General features: G+C 37.0%; 1 protein-coding gene across 9 annotated transcripts in view; it reads right to left on the bottom strand.

The window, feature by feature from the left end:
- TSPAN8 (tetraspanin 8) overlaps positions 1–21,118 on the bottom strand; it is a 35,349-nt gene extending 14,231 nt beyond the window's left edge. For 2 of the 9 annotated variants that reach the window (XM_061206478.1, XM_061206481.1), the window contains exons 1-7: positions 20,657–21,109; positions 13,222–13,284; positions 7,288–7,425; positions 5,765–5,839; positions 5,548–5,668; positions 2,520–2,578; positions 1,508–1,642 (exon numbers count right to left, since the gene is read on the bottom strand). In XM_061206478.1, coding sequence (XP_061062461.1) covers positions 1,508–1,642; positions 2,520–2,578; positions 5,548–5,668; positions 5,765–5,839; positions 7,288–7,425; positions 13,222–13,284; positions 20,657–20,716 — 651 coding nt within the window. In that variant the 5' untranslated portion in view covers positions 20,717–21,109. Of the gene's footprint in view, positions 1–1,507; positions 1,643–2,519; positions 2,579–5,547; positions 5,669–5,764; positions 5,840–7,287; positions 7,426–13,221; positions 13,285–20,656 lie in introns of all 9 variants that reach the window. The other 7 variants (XM_061206482.1, XM_061206480.1, XM_061206477.1 and 4 more) reach the window with 6 other exon arrangements.
- Positions 21,119–21,680: the final 562 nt, after the last annotated feature.

The raw sequence follows: 21,680 nt of genomic DNA, 5'->3' as shown, positions 1-21,680 counted from the left end.
ATGATGAAAAGACATGGTAGCTCTGTAATCTGGTAGATAACTTCTCCCCCATGTGTTACTTTAAATACTAGTAACAGCAATTTCCCTTCAGAACAGTCTCCATTATTTTGATAAAATTAGTAAAAGGGATGTGATAGTCAACAGGTGAGACGTTTCCCCTGAGATACTTTCTATTTCCTAATATATAATTAACCTCAGTAGCCATTACTAAACCAATGCTAGATTGAAAATACTCTTTAGGGATTATAGAAATTAACTCACTGAACTATAATAGCTTTCATGTATCTCTCTCTCATCTAGACTATAATCTCCTAGAGGGTCCACAAGCATGTCTGATTCCAGCAAGGGTCTGTCTGACACCTAGTAGGCAGTGAAGAATAACAGCAAATAAATGAAACATTAATATCAACTGTCATTTTTGTACACTTTCCTCCCAGGCAGAAGGAACAAATTATGTAAAGCCCTATGGTAAGAGACATATCATGTCCTGCAGGAAGCTGTATCTTGAACCCCAAAGACTGAGTTAAATGGGGTCCCATCATATCTTGTGCCTGGTCCTATCCAAGAAATACCAATAGTTCATTGGATTGAAGTTGCCTAATTATCTTTCTCTCTTCCCTATTAGAGCATTCACTCTGTGAGTGCAGACATTGCGCCCTATTTAGGAATGGATCTCCAGCAGCTGGTAAAAGGCCAATACATAGGAAGTGGTCAATAAATATTTGATGAATTAAGCAATAATAAGAAATATAACATCCACATATTAACATTCGCAAGTGACATAAATATGTCATCTACAACACATGAAAGACAAACCTAAGTTTTCCTTTTTTTTTTGGCTGTGCCACGTGGCAAGCGGGATCTTAGTTCCCAGACCAGGGATGTGCCCCCTGCAGTGGAAGCATGGAGTCGTAACCACTGGACCACCAGGGAAGTCCCCCAAGTTTTTCAATTGACTTTAAAGGCATGAGGCAACTTGTCAATTGGAGCAATAATTAGGCAAATTGGTAGGTACACTTAACAACCAGAGCGGAAACCTCTAAAGCCCAAGTTATTTCTTTACACCCAACACAATTACTTGAGAAAGAGAAACTTTGATTAGAAAAAGAAAGCTTTACTTTGAAAATTAAAGTGAAAATATAGATTTCTAAGGCCTATGTTAAAATAGAAAAATAGAGGAGAATAATGATTAAAGTCACCAAAGAGAGGACAAAATAAACTTTTATCTGTTAGCTTGTACTTTGCCTCCCCTTGCAGTAGAATGTTTCTTTGATCTACTAAAGTTGAATTTAAATGACGCCAGACTCACAGAAGAAATAAAATACTTTCATTTTTTATATCTACTTTTATCTTTAAATAAGGATTTCTTTTTTATTTGGGAAATTCCTGGGACTTTTATATCATGATTCCCATTGTAATTGCTGCAATTTAATATTTTGTAGAGACTTTCATTGTGGGAAAAAAAAAAACAGAAGCACTTACTGTGCCAAATTTGATTTGTTCTCACCTGTTTGTAAATAGTTTTTCCATCATACTTTGTACAAGAAGAATCTGATGCACTTGGACATTCACATGACTTGTAATAGTATTGAAAATTATTTCCCCAATCAGAAGCTCCATTGATCAAACCACAACATTTTAACTGTTTGATGAAAAGTAGATATGAAAAAGTCACGAGAGAAGACAAAAACATTGTCAATACATTGAATCACATTCTTCTGAAACCACTATTAAGATGTTTCTTATACTAGAATATCGTGTAAGTCACCTCACCTAACTCCCTGAATGAAGAAACAAAAATGAAGGAATCTTCCATTTTGGCCTTCATATTAATGAAGGAAAAAATAGAGTTTCAGATGCAAAAGTCTGAAGAACTTGGAGAGAATATAAAAAACTCACCTTCTAGTTTTTAATGACAAAAGAGAGGGGCAGAATCAGATTTATGCTTCTTAGGTCTTAGAAAAGAAGCTTCCAGAGAGTTCATGAGAGAGTCAAGGTCTCTTTAAAGAACTTTTACTCAAAAAAGATGAGAGGTTTAAAAAGTGAAATTTCTATCTCATGACCTTTGATCACTTTTGGAGGAGAGGGGGAAAAGAATGAGAGGCGTCTCAAAGGCCAGAGAAGATGCTTAGTGGGCCTTCCATGAGACTGAATTTTACACGGACATCTGTAAAACAGCTAAGGGGTGAAAATGATGAATGAAACTCTTAGAATAATGTCAGGAAGGTTAAGGCTCAAAATAAACCAAAACATGGGGAAACACTAAGGAAAGTTGTGGTCATGTTTGGTTAAGTAAAACAAGAAAGGGATAAGTCCAATGACTCAGAGTAATGGCACATAATATTATTAGATGAAAGAGAGAGGTCATTATCTCATCTTGTCCTATTTGCTTTAATTAGAGAGAAAACTTCTCACGCAGAAAGGTAGAAAAAAATTGAAGAAAATAGAACCAAGACTGGGTGTTTTTCTAAGGCTCAAATGCATTGCAATGGTAGGCTATTGAAAGGACTTTCACTTACTGGCTGGGTGACCACGTTACCCATGTTACTTAAACCTCTCGGTGCCACAGTTTCTTCATCTGTAAAATACAGATAATAATAGTCGCTAATGATAGTATCTAATTCATAGAGTTGTTGGAAAGATAAAAATAGAATACCCATGTGAAGATATGAAGTGTTTAGCCCAATGCCCGGCTTATAGAAAGAGCTCAACACATGTTAACTGTCACCATTGTTGTTTTTGTTTTCTGTTTATTGTTGTTGTTTCCTTTGTGCTCTCACATGAACATGATCTGTTCAACATTGATATCAGTACTTTCGATAACGTTATAGAAAGTATCTTTTCAACTCTGTAGTTGATATAGAGCTGGGAGTGATGATTAATACATTGGAGAACAAAATGGAGTTCCAAAAGTAGTTCAAACAATGGACTTAAACTAACAGGTTCAACTGTGGCAGATATAAAGTCTTGTGCTTTAGCTCAAAGATTTACTTGCACAAACGTATGACTCATTAGACATTCACGAGACAAAGAGCTGGAGATTTCTGATGGTCTCAAGGTCAATCAATATTAGCAAAGAGAGTAATCTTGAAACAACCTCCTTTCTTGTTTCCATGGTAGACATAATTAATTGCTCACTCTTTCTGATTAAATAATATTGAATGATATTGATACAGACACTCCAGATCAAAAAGAATATGTCCCACTTTATACACTCACAGATCAATCCATTTTTGGAATACAGTATTCCTTAGGGAGGTATAGAGACACACTTACAGAAGACAGAGCAGGAGGTAGAAAGGCTAAACTTGGTATAATATCTAGTCACCAGATCAGATGTGGGAGCAGTTGGGGAAGAGGTTGGTCAGGATGCATTGAAAGTGTGATAGCAGTTGGATGAACAAGGCACTGTTCAGCGAATGATACAACAATCTCTAGACAAGTAGTCATCACTAAGAATTCAAGAGAGGCACATTCCACTAGTACGTTAGCAGAGAATTTCTGTGGGAATTCCCTGAAAACCAAAAAGAAAGCCACTTAGTATCTACAAATTGTCTATGTGTGATGGGGCCCCAGGTCACCCAGCCAGAGTTTGGGGTAGGATTCTTTTTCCAAAGAGGCATTACTAAAAAAAAGAAAAGAAAATCCTTGTGGACATACATTTAAAACAAACAAACAAACAAAAACAGAATAGACAATAAAAGAGAACCTGGGAACCCAAGGAGCTTCAGGCACAGAATTTGTGTACAAGAGCAGAAGTAATTCAGAATTGTGCTACATCAAACAGAACATTTAAAACCCTGTGGTTGGCACTAAGACCTTGGATACCAGGGACAACGTGCAACAAGTGTGATGCAGGACCCAACCCAGAGACCCAGTGGTTACCTGTAGTACATTTTGTCCTAGATCAGCAAGCAGGGAAGATCAAGGATGCTTGGTCCCACCCAGTGGAGAAACTGAGTTGCCTAAATTCTCCTGCTTTTAAACCTGGATTAATCTGGACTCTAAAGTGGGAATAATCCTGGAGGAGAGAGGATCAAGGAATACAGCTCTGGGGGAGCTAGGAAAAACACAACACAGAGGAAGTTAAACAGAGACTAACTCATATCAGGTTTCAGCTCCTGGAAATGATGCTTTAAGCAGAATTTTTACAAGCTGGGGTCTATCCAAATAGGAACTGGGGAATGCTCTGGGAAAAATGTCATCTGATAAATAGTTCAAGAAACAAGTTCAAAGTCAAAGCTTTTAGAAGTCATACAAGAAGCCATTTTCAAAAAAAAAATTGCAATATGTAGAAGTAGATTTTCTTTTTCCTCTGAAATTCCAGAAGGAAGAACTAAGACTAAATGATATAAATTCTAGGAAGGAAGATTTTGTTTCAAATTAAGAAAGAACACATTAATCATCAGACTTAGATGTAAAGGGAATGGGATGGAATGGGCAAAAATGGGCAAACTTTCAGCTCTTTAATATTTAATTAGAGGGTGGATGAACATAAACATAAAATACTTCAATTAATGAGAAGTCAGGTTAAATGTCCTGTAAAATCTAGCTCCCCTCTAAGATTAGGAGGATTTCTATGACATACGTGAAATAAATGCTACATGTAGTTAATATGATGGAAATTCTGAGTAAAGAAGGTGTGGTTGGGAGGAGTTTCACAGAGCAATACTTTAGTCAAACCTCAAAGCACATGTAGTATTGGTAAAGAAAGAAAAGTAGTAAGTACATTCCAAGGATGAGGAATGATGCAAAGGCAGGAAGGCAGATTTGTTTAAGAGAGTCTGAGAAAACAAACCTGGCTGGACTAGAGGGCTTTCTTCATGGAGTAGTGTTTAGTAAAGTTAAAATATTAGGTAGGATCCAGATAGAAGAATACCTTCAATACCTGCCCAAATTTTGACTTTACCCTGAAGACAATGAAGTAGCCAAAGTAAATACATGCATACATATATACGGGAAGGGCTACTGTACTGATTAAAAAGAATTAGTGAGTCAGACAGATCTGCATTCAAATTCCAACCCCATCACTTGTTAGCTGTCAGACCTCTGAAGTCGTAATCCCCTCATCTGTCTAATAAAGATAATGAGGATAAAGATATTATCCATCTCATAGAGTTGTTGTGAGAATTAAATGAGCTACTGAATGTAAATCTGGTACATACTAAGTAGCAATAAATGATAGCTATAATTAATTTTATGAGAGAAGGGTGGGCATGGAGGCAGAGAAGGAGACAGAGAGAAACTCCAAGCATCCCAAACACACTATCCTTCTAAATGGTAAATATTAAAACCCTTATTGATCTGGCTCAATCGAGACTTAATCTTTCATAAACATATCTTCTTAATCTCTGTCCTAAGCTGCCTCAGAACTTCGTAAGAAGGTGGAAAAAAAATTAGAAATATTCCTGGATTATTCTTATGGCATAGTGACAGAATAATCAGTCAAAATCTGCAGAAGGGAGAGACATTTTTCAATCTTTAAAGAATACACCTGTTAAAAATTAAGTAAACAGAGAACTATGTCCAACTCTCCAGATAACTTACAAATTCTAATTACCTCTTCTTGAATTTCAGAAAAGGCTTTCTGGAATAGTTTTCCATTTTCATTTGTTGCACTCAAAAGATGTACATTAGTCTGGAGAGTCTCATTCAGAGCACGTTCAGTCTGAAAATTGAAAAGTATTGTTAAATTATTCATGCCAGAAGGTAGCATGTCAATTTTTCAGACTTTTCCAAGATTAAGTATCATACGTGTACACACCTTAGATTTGTTAGTAGCTCCTAGGATACCTGCCACCACTTGCAGAAGTAGGATCAGAATCAATCCTACGAAAAACTGAAAGAAAAGAAAAGGAATACATATTACCCCCAGTACATTCAGTAACATCTAGGGACATTTTGGCACCATGCTTCTTTCTGCATTTGGGATCATATTACAGTTGGAGTATTAACCATGCTCTTCATTTACTCCATCCTTTGCCTCAAGAATCAAAGTTGGGGTCATTACTACTCAGAAACATTTTCTCCAAAGACTGACTAAGGAAAATGGTTAAAACTAAAATCGATTGATAGGACTGTATGCATCGGTATGATGTTGAATGGAGGGAAGTTTGAAAACTTAGATGAAGTTATTTGAATATGATCTTTCTCATCCTTCATCAAACACAAAGTCAAACTTCAAGACAAACTTCAGAACGGAATACAAAACAACGTCTCTACCACTATTAGAATCACCTGGGGTCTTGTTATAAATATAGAGTCCTGAAATCTGCCTCAGATCTACTGACTCCTACTTTTGGAGGATCCCACAAATTAGTTTTTTTGTTAAAACAAGCTCCTCAAGTAATTAAATTCCCCAAATTGCAAATGAGGCCTTATTAATCAAAAAGCAACCACCAGGGATGCTATTAGAGTCCCATTAAAACTCTATCTTTACCTTCCCTCATAATCAACCATCAGCTAAAAATTATTTGTTCAGGGACTAACACAATACTACTTTTATCAGCGAAACAAGTTTAGATGAGCTCTGATAAACTCATGTCAGATTTCTATCTAGTAAATACTTGATGAATTTTTCTAATATTTTTTTCTATACCCATTTATTATTTTCTACTGTATATGTGTTAAAAGTGAATATCTGTGGGTTATTCCAACCCAATCTATCCTTGACGCTTTCTAAGGGACAAATTTGATTATCTCACACCCTTACAATTTTCTTAGCAGGGACTGTGATTTGACTGTAGCCCACACCCAGACCCATCTTCCATTATTTACTGAAAATAGCCCTTGCACTCTCTAGCCATACCCAAGGCTCTGCAGTTCCCCAAACATGCTAGCATTGTACTGCCAGGTCCTCTCCCTGGAAAGCTCATCACACCCTCACCCATACAAACAGCTTATTCACTTCTGCTTCTGGCTTGAAAGTTCCCTTCTCTATCCTTGCCCTTCTCTTCTTGGGCCACCTTCACTGTTGCTAATTGTTTACTTGTCAATCTTCCCTAATGGGTTCTAATTGTTCTCATATCTATGTATCTTTTAGCACAGTATCTGGCACATAGCAGGTACTTAGTAATTGAATGAATGACTGAATGAATAACTAAAATTTGTCTTCTCTCACAGTATCCTCTAATCTAAAATAAATATATTAGCTTCCACAACCAAACCCTCTAAACAAAAGTGAGAGAGTGTCATCAGTCTTGGCAAGTTCTTTTGACAGACAATGGGGATGGGAGATAATCCTTAAAGTCTGAAGGTTGGGTATTGGGATTTGTTGGGAAAACTCACCAAAACAAGCATGAACTGGTTTTCTTTCATGGCACCAAAGCATCCCAGGAAACCCAGAATCATGATGATAGCACCCACAACAATCAAGATGTTCACAGCAATATAGGGGTTAATGGTAGCATCCCCAGGACTGAGAATCTGCAAATGAAAAAGATCAATGACAGAAAATCCCTTTTCTTGATGTTTTTTATTCAACAAATATCCACTGGGTACCTACTGTTGTGCCAGGCCCTGTTCTAGGACCTTGAGATACCTCAAGGATATAAACAAGCAAAAATTCCTGCCTTCAAGGCACTTACATTCTATTCTATTGAGGTATTATTGGTCCAGATAATGTTTCCAATTTTATATTTTTTGAAGATGATATATTGGACGTTGGATGGAAGAAATGAAATAGGCTTTTAAAACACCAATCATTCTAAAAAGCTTAGAAGGACTGGTAGTTTCACCCATGATGTGATCTTTGATTTGCATATTTTGTGTTTTATACCTGAAGGTAGCATCATAAAGCATGTTTTTATGGCAGTTTAATTATTTAAATTATAAAGCCTAAGTTCCTCAAACAGATAGACTCAACAATATGAGTGAATCTCAAAAACATTACATTGAGCTAAATAAACCATATTCAAAAGAGTGATTGCAGTATGATTCCATTCATATGGCATTCAAGAATAGGTAAATCTATGCAAAAATAAACAAATTGGTCCTAATCAAACTTACAAGCTTTTGCATAGCAAAGGAAACCATAAACAAAATGAAAAGACAACCTATGGAATGGAAGAAAATATTGCAGACAATGCGACTCACAAGGGATTAATTTCCAAAATATACAAACAGCTCATGCAACTCAACAACAAAAAATACAAACAACCCAATCAAAAAATGGGCAGAAGAGCTAAATAGACATTTCTTCAAAGAAGACATACAGATGCCTAACAGGCACATGAAAGGATGTTCAACATTGCTAATTATTAGAGAAATGTGAATCAAAACTACAATGAGGTACCATCTCACACAGGTCAGAATGGTCATCATTAGAAAGTCTACAAAAAAACACATGCCGGAGAGGGTATGGAGAAAAGGGAACCCTCTTACACTGTTGGTGGGAATGTAAGTTGGTACAGTTACTATGGTAAACAGTATGGAGGTTCCTTAAAAAACTAAAAATAGAGTTGTCATATGATCCAGCAATCCCACTCCTGGGCATATATCCCGACAAAACTACAATTCAAAAATATATATGCACCCCTACATTCATAGCAGCACTATTTACAATAGCCAAAACATGGAAACAACCTAAATGTCCATCGACAGATGAATGGATAAAGACGATGTAGTGTGTGTGTGTGTGTGTGTGTGTATACACACACAATGGAATATTACTCAGCCATCAAAAAGAATGAAATAATGCTATTTGCAGCAACATGCATGGACCTAGAGATTATCATATTAAGTGAAGTAAGTCAGAAAGAGAAAGACAAATACCATATGACATAACATATGTGGAATCTAAAATATGACACAAATGAACTTTTATGAAACAGAAACAGACTCATAGAGAACAGACTTGTGGTTGCCAAGGGGGAGGAGGGTGGAGAAGGGAAGGACTGGGAATGTGGGATTAGCAGATGTAAACTATTATCTATAGAATGGATAAACAACTAGGTCCTACTGTATAGCACAGGGAACTATATTCAATATTCTGTGATAAATCAGAATGGAAAAGAATATGAAAAAGAATATATATGCATGACTGAGTCACTTTGCTGTACAGCAGAAATTAACACAACACTGTAAATCAACTATATTTCAATTTTAAAAAGTATCCATTTGGGGAATAAATAAAAAAGAATAGGTAAATCTAAGCTATGATGATGGAAATCAGAGCAGTGTGGCCTTTGAGCAGAGTATGAAGGAAAGAAGGAACTGACTGCAACGGGATATGAAGGAACTTTTATGAGTTAATAAAAATGCTTTGCATTTTGATAGTAATAGTGATTACACAGGTCTATACATTTGCCAAAACAAACAAAAATTTAAACTAAGAAAATAAAATAAGTCTAGTTTCTAATATTCCATATCAAGTCTATCTCCTTGTTCCCAGGAAGTATAGTCTATAGAGTCTTCCAGAGACTCTTTATTTTGACTGACTATTTAGTAATGGGATATTGAGGAAAATATCCTAGGGCCCATTATGATGGGTTGGGCTACCCATTCTGCATAATTTGGTTCTTCTCTCCCCCACATGTATACTCTTCATCACTTTCATAACACCTAGCCTCAATCTATCTCTTGCTCTACAGATATGTCCAGAAGTAAATCACAATTAAAAAGTGAAACCTTGTGCCTCTGTTATATTCGAGTGCTATGTGTAGCCCATCTACTTCTTATGACCTCTATCTACTGGGCTATTTCTAGGTAGACCACTAGGTCTTACATTAGCTCAGAGACTGCCTCTTGGAATCTGCTGCACAGCATGTAGACCAGCTCCTTTAACAGGAAATACCAAAATAAAAAACAAAACAAGCAAACAAACACACACTACTATTCATGATCTTTACATTTTTAAAGACTTTTTAAATCAACTCATAGCCTAGACAAAACCTTTATTTGATAATCAGGAGGAAGGAATATGCTAAAGTTGTAAGAGCACTAAAAACCAAAATCTATATTCCAGTCAGAGTCTTTATGAATAACTAAGTTTCTAACCATAGAACAGTCAACTAACCCTACTGGGCTCCAGTTTCTCACTTATAAAGGGAATTAGGTCAGCCTCTGTGATACCTAAGGCTTCCTTTGTCTCTAAGAGTCTATGCTTACAGATAATGTTTCGATTTACATATTTAGAAAGCTGGGTTATGTCCTAAAGATTTTATTTTGTCTCTTTTCCAGGTTTTCTGTTTTTTTGTTGTTGTTGTTGGGTTGTTTGTTAAGATTGGAGCTAAGAAATCAGTTTCGTTAATAAACAGGCATGGTAACTGAGTCAAAATAGATAATGACAAAAAAAACCCCAAAAAAGCAGCATTAGAAACCCCGTTCTATCTACTCACCATCAAAGACTGCTTCACTAGTACATTGTGGCCAATGCAGGAAAACCCTAAGGTATCTAAGACAGTTTAAGCCTCAATGGCTGAGTTATGAAGACTTGGTTAGTCAGTCCAGATATAGAAACAATAGGTCAAATATCTACCAGTGAGACCTGGATAGTGCGGCCAGCACTTATTTGGCAGGTAATGAGGCACTTCTCTGAGACTGATCTGGGCAGAGTGACCCACTGCCAGAGCGGCCAGAAAGCAATGTGTTGGCTACCTGAGGATCACTGTTTTAAGTCCAGCCCAACAAGTGGCTATTCTTATTCAGAAAAGAAATAGAAATCTGAGTTCAGGTATTTGTTCTGGGGGAGAGACAGAGTTTTAAAAGCTGTCTTGGATGAACACTGTCTGTGTGTGTCTTAGAACAAGGGGAGAATTTCTACAGGAAGGGACATGGCTGAACTTTGAAGAAGAGGGCTCAGGGTCCTCTTTGGATTATAAAGGATCTCCTGGGACAAGGATGGTTGTGCATACATTTTGCCTCATGCAGGGCTGAGTTCATCCTGATGGAGAACAAGGCATCCCTAAGGAGACACTTTAGCACCAAAAGCTTTGCTAAAAGATGTGCATAAAGACATCCTGACATCCTTGTTTTCTGTGTTTGCACTCAGGTTTCTTCTTCTAAAACTTTTTCCTCTGTTTTTCCACTAGTAAAATTCAGTTTTCTGCACAGTCTTGATTCTTTGTCACTGACTTTGAATAAAAGTAAATCAAGCCAATTTCACGTAAGTCAAGCTGGTTAAAATCGTCCTGGAAGATACTGACTTTTGTTTAGGGTTAGAGGCTGACAGAGCACAAGAGTCAAAATGTAACTAAAGATGCTGCCTAGCTCTATTAAGTCATTCTTATCCCCAGATTCACAGTAACACCCTCTCAAGGACAACAGTTCTTTAATACATTCAATGTGTGTGATTTCTTAGACTAAACACCAAGTTTGTTTACCAGAAGCACTGGGGGGAAATAAAATGTTCCCACATCAAACAGAAATAAAATTAAATTAAAAAGTAAAATACAGGCTGCATACCCATCTTAAAAAGGCCAAAGCACCCTCTAAATCAATAGCTTTTAATCTCTGTGCTTAATTATGAGTCCCAAAGTCAAACATCAGTTTCTAAATGATTCTAAGAATCTTCAAATACTCTTCTAGGACTCAAATCTCAGAGTCCAAGGGCATCAAGAAGTCACAGATATATTTATATCACTATAAAACAACAAATGAAATCCTGATGGACTAGGGAGCTATTGCCACACCTATCCCCCATTCAATTTCTTCACCATGGTGAGGCACAGAATGAAGAGGCAGCGAATTGCCACTGTGATTCTCTGGGTTCTCTAACGGTAGAAAGCAAATTTTAAGGAAAAGAAAAGAAAAGGAAAGAGAGAAGAGAAAATAAAAGAAAGGAAAGAAGAGAAGAGAAAATAAAAGAAAGGGAAAGGGAAAAAGGAAAGGAAAGGGAAAAAGAAAGAGAGAGGGGGAAGGAGAGAGAAAGAAGGGAAAAAAGGAAGGAAAGAAAGAAGGAAAAGAAGGAGAGAAACAGAGTGAGAGAGCAAGAAAAAAACAGTCCAAAAACACCAATCCTTTTAAAAAGGGAATCAGAACAGATGTCAATTTGCTTTTGCTTTTAATATTTCTTTCAACTAGGCTATGTCCAATGGCATGTAACTGCACCGTGGTATAAGTTTTAATAGGAAATGCATTACCTTAATTTCTGTTTTAATAATATCTTAATAATTATTAAATAGGAATCAACATTCCTCTTAGAGAGGGAAACTTTATTTAGGCAAATACTTAGAAAGGGCCCTAGGAGTACATGTGAGCCTGAATAGTGGCAAGAGCCCAGATAACAAAGAACAAGGTAACTGCCCTGCATGAGATAAGAATGGTAACTTGCGGGGTGGAACACCCCTGGGAAGAAGCGAGCTGGGAGAATGGAAGCAGGGGAGCCAGGAAATGGTGCCAGGCACCGTGTTAAGTGAAACTGACAGACCAACCCTCCCACATGCTCACCCTTCTCCCACCCCACACACACACACTCTTTCCACACTTGTGACCCTGTGGTACAGAACAGAGACAGTGTGTGTGGAATCCAAAGACCAGAGCTAGAATTAATTGTAGGAACTAAACTTCCTCCAGACCCGCAGAAATCTTGGTAAGACCTTTGCCACCCATGGAACGGTGTGCGGTGGGGCACAGGGGATCATGCTAATCTTATCTTGGTGTCAGGAGGCTGGACATCGCCAGTCAACTGCTGAGTTACACCGGTGTGACCAGCATCTTACTGTCACAAGGGGTTACCCTCAATACCAAGTGCCCCAAGTAATTACCAACTATCTTTGTACTTTGCTGCCTTTAAAACACAGATTCAAATTCTTCTTCTCCAAGAGAACTTCTCACCTTCTTTTCTTTTGGATCACTACCCCACCTTGGGAATCAGCCAAATTATTGTCAATACCTTGTACAAAAATTGCTCTTGGTGGGGAGGCAAGGTGGTCTATATCCTCTAGATAACTTCAGGCTGCACTTCAGCAAATAACGAAGGAGGCTAATTTCTGCTTTGGCCCCTTCCCACCTCCTCTTTCATTGCAATCTTCCTATTTGGGGAATAACATCTTCTCCATTCTCTAGAAGGATTGATCAATGCCTAGCACAGTGTCAGGCACATAGTGAGTAATTTTGATTAAATTTAATTAAATTATAAAATCACAGATCAGCACAAATGATTACATGAGGCAGTTAAGGAAATGCTATAGAAATATTTTATTATTATTATTACTGTCATTACTTTCATCATTATAAGAGAAATAAACTACTTTGGCAGCGGAGAAACTTGTATTTATTTACCTCTCGACCATCTTTGCCTACTCGTAGCCAAATTGCTACTGCCAGGATTGAGGCACCACATAGCTGCAGAAAAAAGAAAAAAATGTTAGAGTACGCCTAAGATAAACTACAACTCTAATTCCATACACCTCTAGCCATCTGGTAACAATGGTTTATCATTAATTTTACCATTACAACCTAAAAGACATAAATGAGGCATATTTATGTGTAGATAATTGCTAAAATGTTCTGTTGTAATTGGAAAGTTTGATAAGAATAATCTGTTTTCCATCCACTACAGGGGAGGGGAAAGATGGTTTTCCATGTTTCAACTCTTAACTGCGTTTCTGCTAGATTTTAACATATAAAAGATAGGTAATAACAGTCTAAAGACAAAATATCCTTATTGGGCCTCTGGGTTTGTCTTTGAGAAGCTGTCTTAGACCATAAAGGAAGGGAATAACTGATTAATCACCAAACGTTCCTTCAAGATTCAAGAAGTCAGGATGTACAGAGAACAGCAGAACATTCGACAAAATTTGCAGTTAAGCAACAAGGGTTTACAACACTTTTTGTACCCAAATAAGCTCTTTTAAAAATAAGCTCTTTTAGGTAGTAAAGCTTACCCAGAGAAGAGGAACAATGAGGAACAGTATTTAAAGTCTAAAATTCCTTTAATGACTTTACCAGATTATTTAATTTGGACCAAGACCAACACATAAAATGTGAAACACATTTTACTTTAATGTAAGAAAAAAACCTTGTCTTTCAGCTTTGTTTTGTTTTTTAAGGTATAGATGTTGTGGCCTCAAAAAAAAAAAATCAAAGATCTATTATTAGATAGAGATGTTGAGAACAAGCTTGGTAACATACCAGACACAGCAGTAGACCTTGGAGGAGTTTCTAGACTATTCTGGCCTGAGGCTTCTCTGACAGAGAAATGCCTGAGTCCTCCAAACCCCATGACTTTGTAGTATCATTGCTTTCATGCATGGTTGGGCCATATGCCCAAAACCCCCAAACAGCAGTTTCACTTAACGGCTTCTCATTACGTTTGCTTTGGGAGTAGAGTCGGGGCTTTGTGAAAGGAATAGGGAGTGCAAACAGCAGCTGAACCTATGCTCCCTAAAAGATCTCAAAATTCATCTAGGTTCAAGCCCTTCATTTCAGATTAATAAACTGGAATCCCAAGAGATAACAACGGTCACATAGTAAAAATCCAGCACCACTCTTAATCTAGCCCCACCCTTTCTACATGCTTCAACTCCTGCAAAACAACAAATGCAATGGAAAACCAAAGCTTTTTACCGAAGAGCTCTTTGCCAAATCACCAAATAACCTATACAATTTAATTATCTTATAGGTGTGCACACGCACACACTATAAACTGCAAATCTTTGAATAAACAGCTTTAGAGCCTGAAAACTCTCCTTATTTCTTTTCCTCTTTTCCACCAAATCCTAATTTCATTTGCAGATGGAGATAAATGCTCATTTTAGTGGTTCTTTGTTAATAAATAAACCTGCAAGAATTTATATCAAATGATAATGAGACCCTCTGTGATTTTCAGTAATTTTACAACAGTTGGATTTTTGGTATTCCAATTTGTTCACTGATATTTTTCTTTCTCTTTTTTCTCCTTTCATAGGTAGATTTACATTGTTTGGCTTAATAGTCACTCTGGCTTTCAGCTTTAAATGAAAATAACATTATCTGAATAGCTATTATGATTATCATCTTAATCTGATGTTTTTATAAAACTATCGATGAGAATATTTTAAGAACTGTATCATAATTTGCTAATTAAATTAATTAAAAGTAATTGGTTTTCTATCAAGAACAATCAGTCTAGAGCCATGATTGGTACTAACCTGTTTTATCCCAGTTGTTACAAGATTGATCATCATCATTGTTCTTTGAGCCCTTTCTCCAGTTTGGCTTTAAGGGTTTGCCCCTGATCTTTTTATAATGTTTTAAATAATTTGGAGTATGAATTAAGAAATAAGCATCTAGGTACGTCCTTCTTTCTGTTGATAAGGTTGTAAAAGGAAATTAGCTGATGTGTTAGGCCCCCAGGTTAGCCATCAGTGGACACTGCAGAACTTACTAGGCCTACTGCCCACTACCCCTTTCTGGTTTCTCTTTGAAGAAAGTCACTGTTGTTGCCACTCAGCTCTCATGGGACATCCTTCTTTTTATGAAATTAGGATGCAGTTGGTCTGAGCCAGCATTCTAAGAAATTATGTAATTGATGTTTGCTTATGAATATGCTATGGACTGAATTATATGCCCCTAAATTCATATGTTGAAACCCTAATCCCCAGTGTGACTGTATTTTGAGATAAGTACCCAAAGTGGAGGCCAGACTCAGGGTGAGCATCTCCCTCCAGCCCCACAGATTCCTTGCCCCACGAGGCCAGAGGAGGAAAAGAGTAGGACTAAAATACTATCACACTGGATTCCAATATTTTTAAATTAAAAAGCAATATGATTGTTGGAACTGGGAAAACAGCATTAATTGAATTATTATTGTGTGTCAGTCCTTGGTCACAGACTTTCATAAAGTACCTTAGTTAATCTTCACCATTGATCCTGCTGCGTAAAATTACCATCCTCGTTTAACAAGTGCAGGGACTGAGGCAAAGAAAAATCAAGGAACATGTTCCAGGCCACAAAGCAATGTAGATTCAGGATTTGAATCTCAGTCTGCATGTTTCTTCAAAATCAACTTTCCATTCTTCTAATTTATGATAGAAGAATTTCTGTCTTATCATAATTCTTGCCATTTTATTTCTTCCTCTGTTTCGAAATCCAAATTGGAATTTACTCATCACTCTGCAGAGTGGTTTCATACTCCTGACTCATAAAAAAGCCTGTACAATGATGGCTGAAACGTCTGTTTCTTAAACATTTATTTAGCATTATTCTGAGTTCTTTATATGTATTAACCCATCTAAACTTCACAACAACCCATGAAGTAGATATTACTACTATCCCGATTTTACAGATAAGGAACTATAAAGCACAGAGAGGTTAACCAATTTCCCCAGGGCCACACAGCTGGTGGTGAAGGAGCTGAGGTTCAGCTCTTAGCCTCTGGGCTCCAGTGTCTTTGTCACTGTTTAAGTTCCAAGCTGACTGCATAGTGGCAGGCAACCACTGTATTTACAAAGTTCACACATTTCAGCCATAGTCAAGTCTATCTTGGGGGATTTCTTCAATCAGAATGAAATATAATTGCACCCTAGTTTTCAGTTATCCTGTCTCATAGTTATGTCTGCTCTGCTTCAACTCTCTTCATTGCGCTCGGCACAACCAATCTAGTGTCCCAGGTACCATATAAAATACAACGATGACATTGAAATGCTGGTTCCTGAACTCTCTCAATTCCTGACTTTCTTCTGCTCTCTTCAAAACTCTTCATGCGTTGGCTTCCTTCAGTCGCGAACGCCTCTGGCTTTACAACTTGGCTCCTCCTTCTCACCTTCCCCCATTTGGGTTTGGTAATGTTACGTCACTCTGCTTTCCTTCATAAAGAGCCAGCCCTTCCACAGCTCTCTGCCTCTGGCAATGGTTCCACTGTATCTGTGGGCTAAAGGCCCTGTGTTCCATGCTTACCCAGACCCCTAAGACACTCCAAGCATCCACAACACTCCCATGCTTGACTTATCTAAGAGGAGCATAAGAAAATGTGGGCAGTTTATCTGTTTTGACACAAGACTCAGAGAAATAGGTTTTGCACCTATGATTTACCTATTATCTACCGCACCTCTAATTCACTCTAATTTGCATCAAACTCTAGCATGAGTGATTAGGAATGATTTTTACTTTCTCACGTTTTTCTTCAATTACTAATTCTAACAAATAGAAATCACTGCATATTTATGTGGCATATCTCAAGTTCTCTCACAAAAGAAACTGGTATGTTTAGCTTAAATGACCATATGCATATCTTAGAGATATTCCAACATCTGGCCCTACTTTGCAAAGGCTTAGTTTCTCGAAAGTTACACCAGAAAGAATTCATTTGAAAACATAAGGCCATGGATGCCTACAAGAAAACCACATCAGTGGGACCGTAAAATATTTGCTTAAGTAAACATTAGAAATGTGACAAATTGCTAATTTCCTATGAAGGATTATAAAATTCCAGCTGAGAACTCTGGGCTGGGAGTAGAGGGGAGAGTAAAAATAGGGATGGTTCCCTAACCTCACAGACTCCTCCTGCTCTAACTTGTGAATGAAAATATTGATGTCACCTGTTGGCTGAGACGTTATCATTGGTCTTTACAACTGTTTCTCTTACTCAAGATGTCTCATATAAAGATTATAGGTCCCATCATTATGCTGATGGGAAGAACAAGGCCTTTTAAGGGAAGTTAGAAATATCTAACTGAAATCCGTAGCATCAGAAAGACTTCACTATCAGAAAAACAGAGATAACGGTAACCATAAAATAATCAGAGCTCTCCAGGAAAGCAGTAACAATGTCTGGGTACAGTATTGTACAGATGTCTACAACTCACCTTGTACTCTTATATCAAATTTATAATCCTGAACCTATAACATACCCCTTTCCTAGACTGTCTTTTTTTTCATTTCAGTTTAAAATTCAGATCTGTTTCAAATTCCTATTAGCTATTGAATAGCTATTCATTAGCCATTTAATGAAATACTGACATCTGATGTATTTTAAACAGCCATCAACACTTTGTATGCTGTTTTTATACAACATGGATATATTTTGACTCTTTCATAATTTGAGGATTGCTACTAGTTTGAAGACTTTGAGACGTTATTAAAGTAGAAGCCATGCATTTATTAGCATATTTATATTTCGGTTTGTTTAAATGGCTCATATATATTCTGCATCATAAAGAGACAATGGTTGCAGCTTTTTAGAAACAGATATCAAGACTTCTTGGAGAAATGCTGATTCCAGGTCTGGGGCAGGAAATAGGGAAGTGAGCCTGGAACATCTTATCATCCCAAATAGTGAAGAAGTTATCAAAGTTATTAGGGTCACGTCAAAAAGACTCAGGAGCCAACTTGAAGACTCTCCCACTGGCCAAAAATGGAATAAATTGCACATCAACGAGGATAAGAACTGTGATGGTATTTAAATCTATTATTTCATAAGAATATTTAAAGAAATACTTGCTTATCACTGTTGTATGATACCAGAAAATAAACTCATCATTTTGAAATCTGTTGAGTAAAGAGTAAGAAACATTTATGCTGCCTTTCTTAAAAAATAAAAACTGGGCACTAATGGTAACCAATTAGTAAATGCTAAATCTCTCCTTATTGAAAGTATTCCAGCTAGTAAATGAAGAAAATGATAGAAATAGTATGTCACCAGTTTGAAACTCAGTGAACTGATGGGTTGAGGTTCTTAAGCATCAATAGCTACCAACATCACAAAAAGTGAGATGGTCAGACAGTATACACCTCTTGATGAAAGAACAAAATATCACTTATAAGCTAGTTGTGCCCCATCCCCCGAAATAATATCCTGAATCTTATCAAACTGCCAAGTGCAACTACTAAGTTAGAGATAACACAGAAGACAAGGGAACATGTTAAACTATACCATGGGTATGCAAATAGCAAAATCCAGATCGCAGAAAATGCAATAGGACAAACCAAACACACAAGTACATAAAACTTCCAGGGTGGGGGAAAGATGAAGATGGATGGAGAACCTAAAGATGAAAGTTGACATAAAAGATATATCAACCAATCAATCACAATGTGTGGACCTTGTTTGTATTCGGATTCAAAGAGGAACATTTGTGAGGCAATTGGAAATTTGAACCCTGGATAGATACTTGATAATCAATTTTAAAATTCTTATTAAGTTTTTAGTGTGATGACATTATGGGTGCATTTTTTTAAAAAAAGAATTACTTGTCTTTTAGAAATATACACTAAAATATTTACAGATGAAATAGTATATCCAGGATTTGCTTCAAAATAATATGGGGTGGGGAAAGTGGATGAGAATATGGACCGGGAAAGATTGGCCATGGTTTCATGGCTTTTGGGGCTGGAGGATGGGGTTGATTATCCTTTTCTATTTTGTGAATGTTTGAGGTTCTCCACAATAAAAAGTTAAAAGCAAAACCAACCAAAGTACATAGGAATTTCTTTGTTTATATTCTAATCTCAATGTTTAACCAATTTTAAATATTTCAAGGGAAGAAATTTATCAGAACAAACTTTTAAAATCTGGCATATATTCATGAGCTTCATTTAGTATTTGCAAAAGCAGCCCATTTTTCTAAGGAAAAGAGGAAGTCCAAAGAACAAACCTTTCTTATTTTATTTTATTCATTTATAGTCTCACTTACTTATTTACTTTACCAATATATATCACTTGTACTCATTAGGGCTACTGACATTGAATGGAAAGTCATTCTAGACAATAAGACTATATTCATCTATTTAAGTTTAGCTAGGTACATCATTATTTTAACAGGACAGAAATTTACCAACATGTAGATACCAGCTGCCTATTTACTAAAGATAACCTGGTAAAAAACAAAACCAGAACTTTCTCCTGCTAATACTGCATAAGCCATTTTTTAATCCAGTACACAAAATAATTTTTTCATTTAAGTATTTTGGGCTATTTCTATTGACTTACTTTTGAACAATCTTTAATTGTATCATTTATATTACAAATGATAACATCAATTTTCCAACATCCCTTAACCATTTTGCCTTTCCATATTTCATTTTTCAACTTTCCAATGTTAGATTTTGCTTATCAATTTGTTTGTTATTTCTTATGTCTGCAGACTTTCAAGAGAAACATAAGAGCTGGCTAAAACACAAACCCTGTTGATTAAAAGATGGGGCAACGACCCATCAAAATACTAACTTTAAATTTCTGATACAAAACGAGTGCCTTAGTTTAATCTTTCCATGATTAAGTAATTTTACTGTTACTCTTTAAAGTTTAGCACGACCATTGTTTCTTCTTTGGATCTCTGAAAATGATCCTCTTCTCACGTCTTTCTCATCACACCCCACCATCCACCTGTTTCAAACCCAGATGTAAAGGTTAGAATTTAGGAATTAGGCTCCAAATGGAATCAAATCAGATTTTTCCCACAGGGTCCTTAAACTAGGGAGGCCTGAATGATATACAACTAAGAATTGTCTTTTAGTTAAGGGGTATTTTTTTTCCTCTGTGATTGTTTTGTAACAATATCAAAACATTTATGAAATGTTTACCCCCACAGAACCTGAAGTGCACTTTTTTGAGTCATTGGCTCATTTTCAATTACTGAAATAACCAAAGAAAGAACAAACACATCCAAACAAGTAAATGGAAAATACCCTCTCCTCCTCTCCTATTTCTCTCGTGCAGAGTCTGTTCTCATTTATGATATTTATATCAAGATCCCCTTTCTTGCATAAAATTGATAATTACAAGAAAAACACTCACCCAGGACACGAAGTTGAAGATAAACATAGAATATTTTACACAGACACTCACACCTGCCATGTCGGAAAAGGATCAGGAATCCAGATGCTGTGAGTTTAACCGTTCCTTCTAGGATTGTTCTGCAATGGCTCTGGAGTAATTTGCCTGCAGAGATTTCTGTGTTCACGGCCTCAGAGCAGAAACAGAACGCAAAGAAGTTGGGGCTGGGGGTGTGGAGGGTGGATAATCCAGTTATTAAAGTGGATTAAAAAAGTAACACACACAGTTAAATATCACAAGGTCTATCGCTAAGCGGGTGTGTTATTTTGCTTGTTGTGGCCCCTAGGGTACTGGGCCAGAATATTTATGATCCTTTCTCCAAAACTGCCTTCTGTAAAGTAAACAGATACCAAGTTAAGGGAGTGGTGCTAGAGCAGGGAGAGAATGGCACAGCGATACGAGGTTGCTGATTTCAGATACCACAACCTGACTTCCCCTGCCTCTATTTCAGCTACAGGGAAATAAGATTGTTTTGCCCTGAGATAAAGGGACATTGTGTCTCAACTCATTTTTGCACTGCCTTTTCTCAAGAGTGCAAAATTTCTTCTAGATACAACAAAATGCATTTAGAAATCTGCAAAGTCTGAAGGCTTAAGACACAGCAGCCTTTTATCCTTAACCCCAGAATGGTGGGAACAACCATAACATGGACCTGCCTTCCAAAGTTTCTAAATTTATTTCAAAACAATTCCATGGAGCTGCCTTCAATGCAGTGCAGCTGGGGGTAGCGGGGAGGGAGAGGCTGCCCTCTCCATCACAAGACCATTTAGTTTTTATCTTTATTTCTTTATGATGTAAAAGGGAAAAAATTCTCAGGAGTTACTCTCTGACTGTCCCTATTGTGTTCATTTTCTAACATGTAGCCATTCTGAGAGCTCAGTTTGTTTTTAAGGTGGGCCCTCTATGCCTCTTCCTCTGACAAATTGTATCTAACAACACTCCTCTCCACTAACTCAGTTTCTGGATTCCCTGGTCCTCTTGGACA

This window comes from Eubalaena glacialis, chromosome 11, assembly GCF_028564815.1.
Source record: "Eubalaena glacialis isolate mEubGla1 chromosome 11, mEubGla1.1.hap2.+ XY, whole genome shotgun sequence".
In the NCBI taxonomy this organism is placed as follows: domain Eukaryota; kingdom Metazoa; phylum Chordata; class Mammalia; order Artiodactyla; family Balaenidae; genus Eubalaena; species Eubalaena glacialis.
This window is presented reverse-complemented; position numbering and strand designations above follow the sequence as displayed.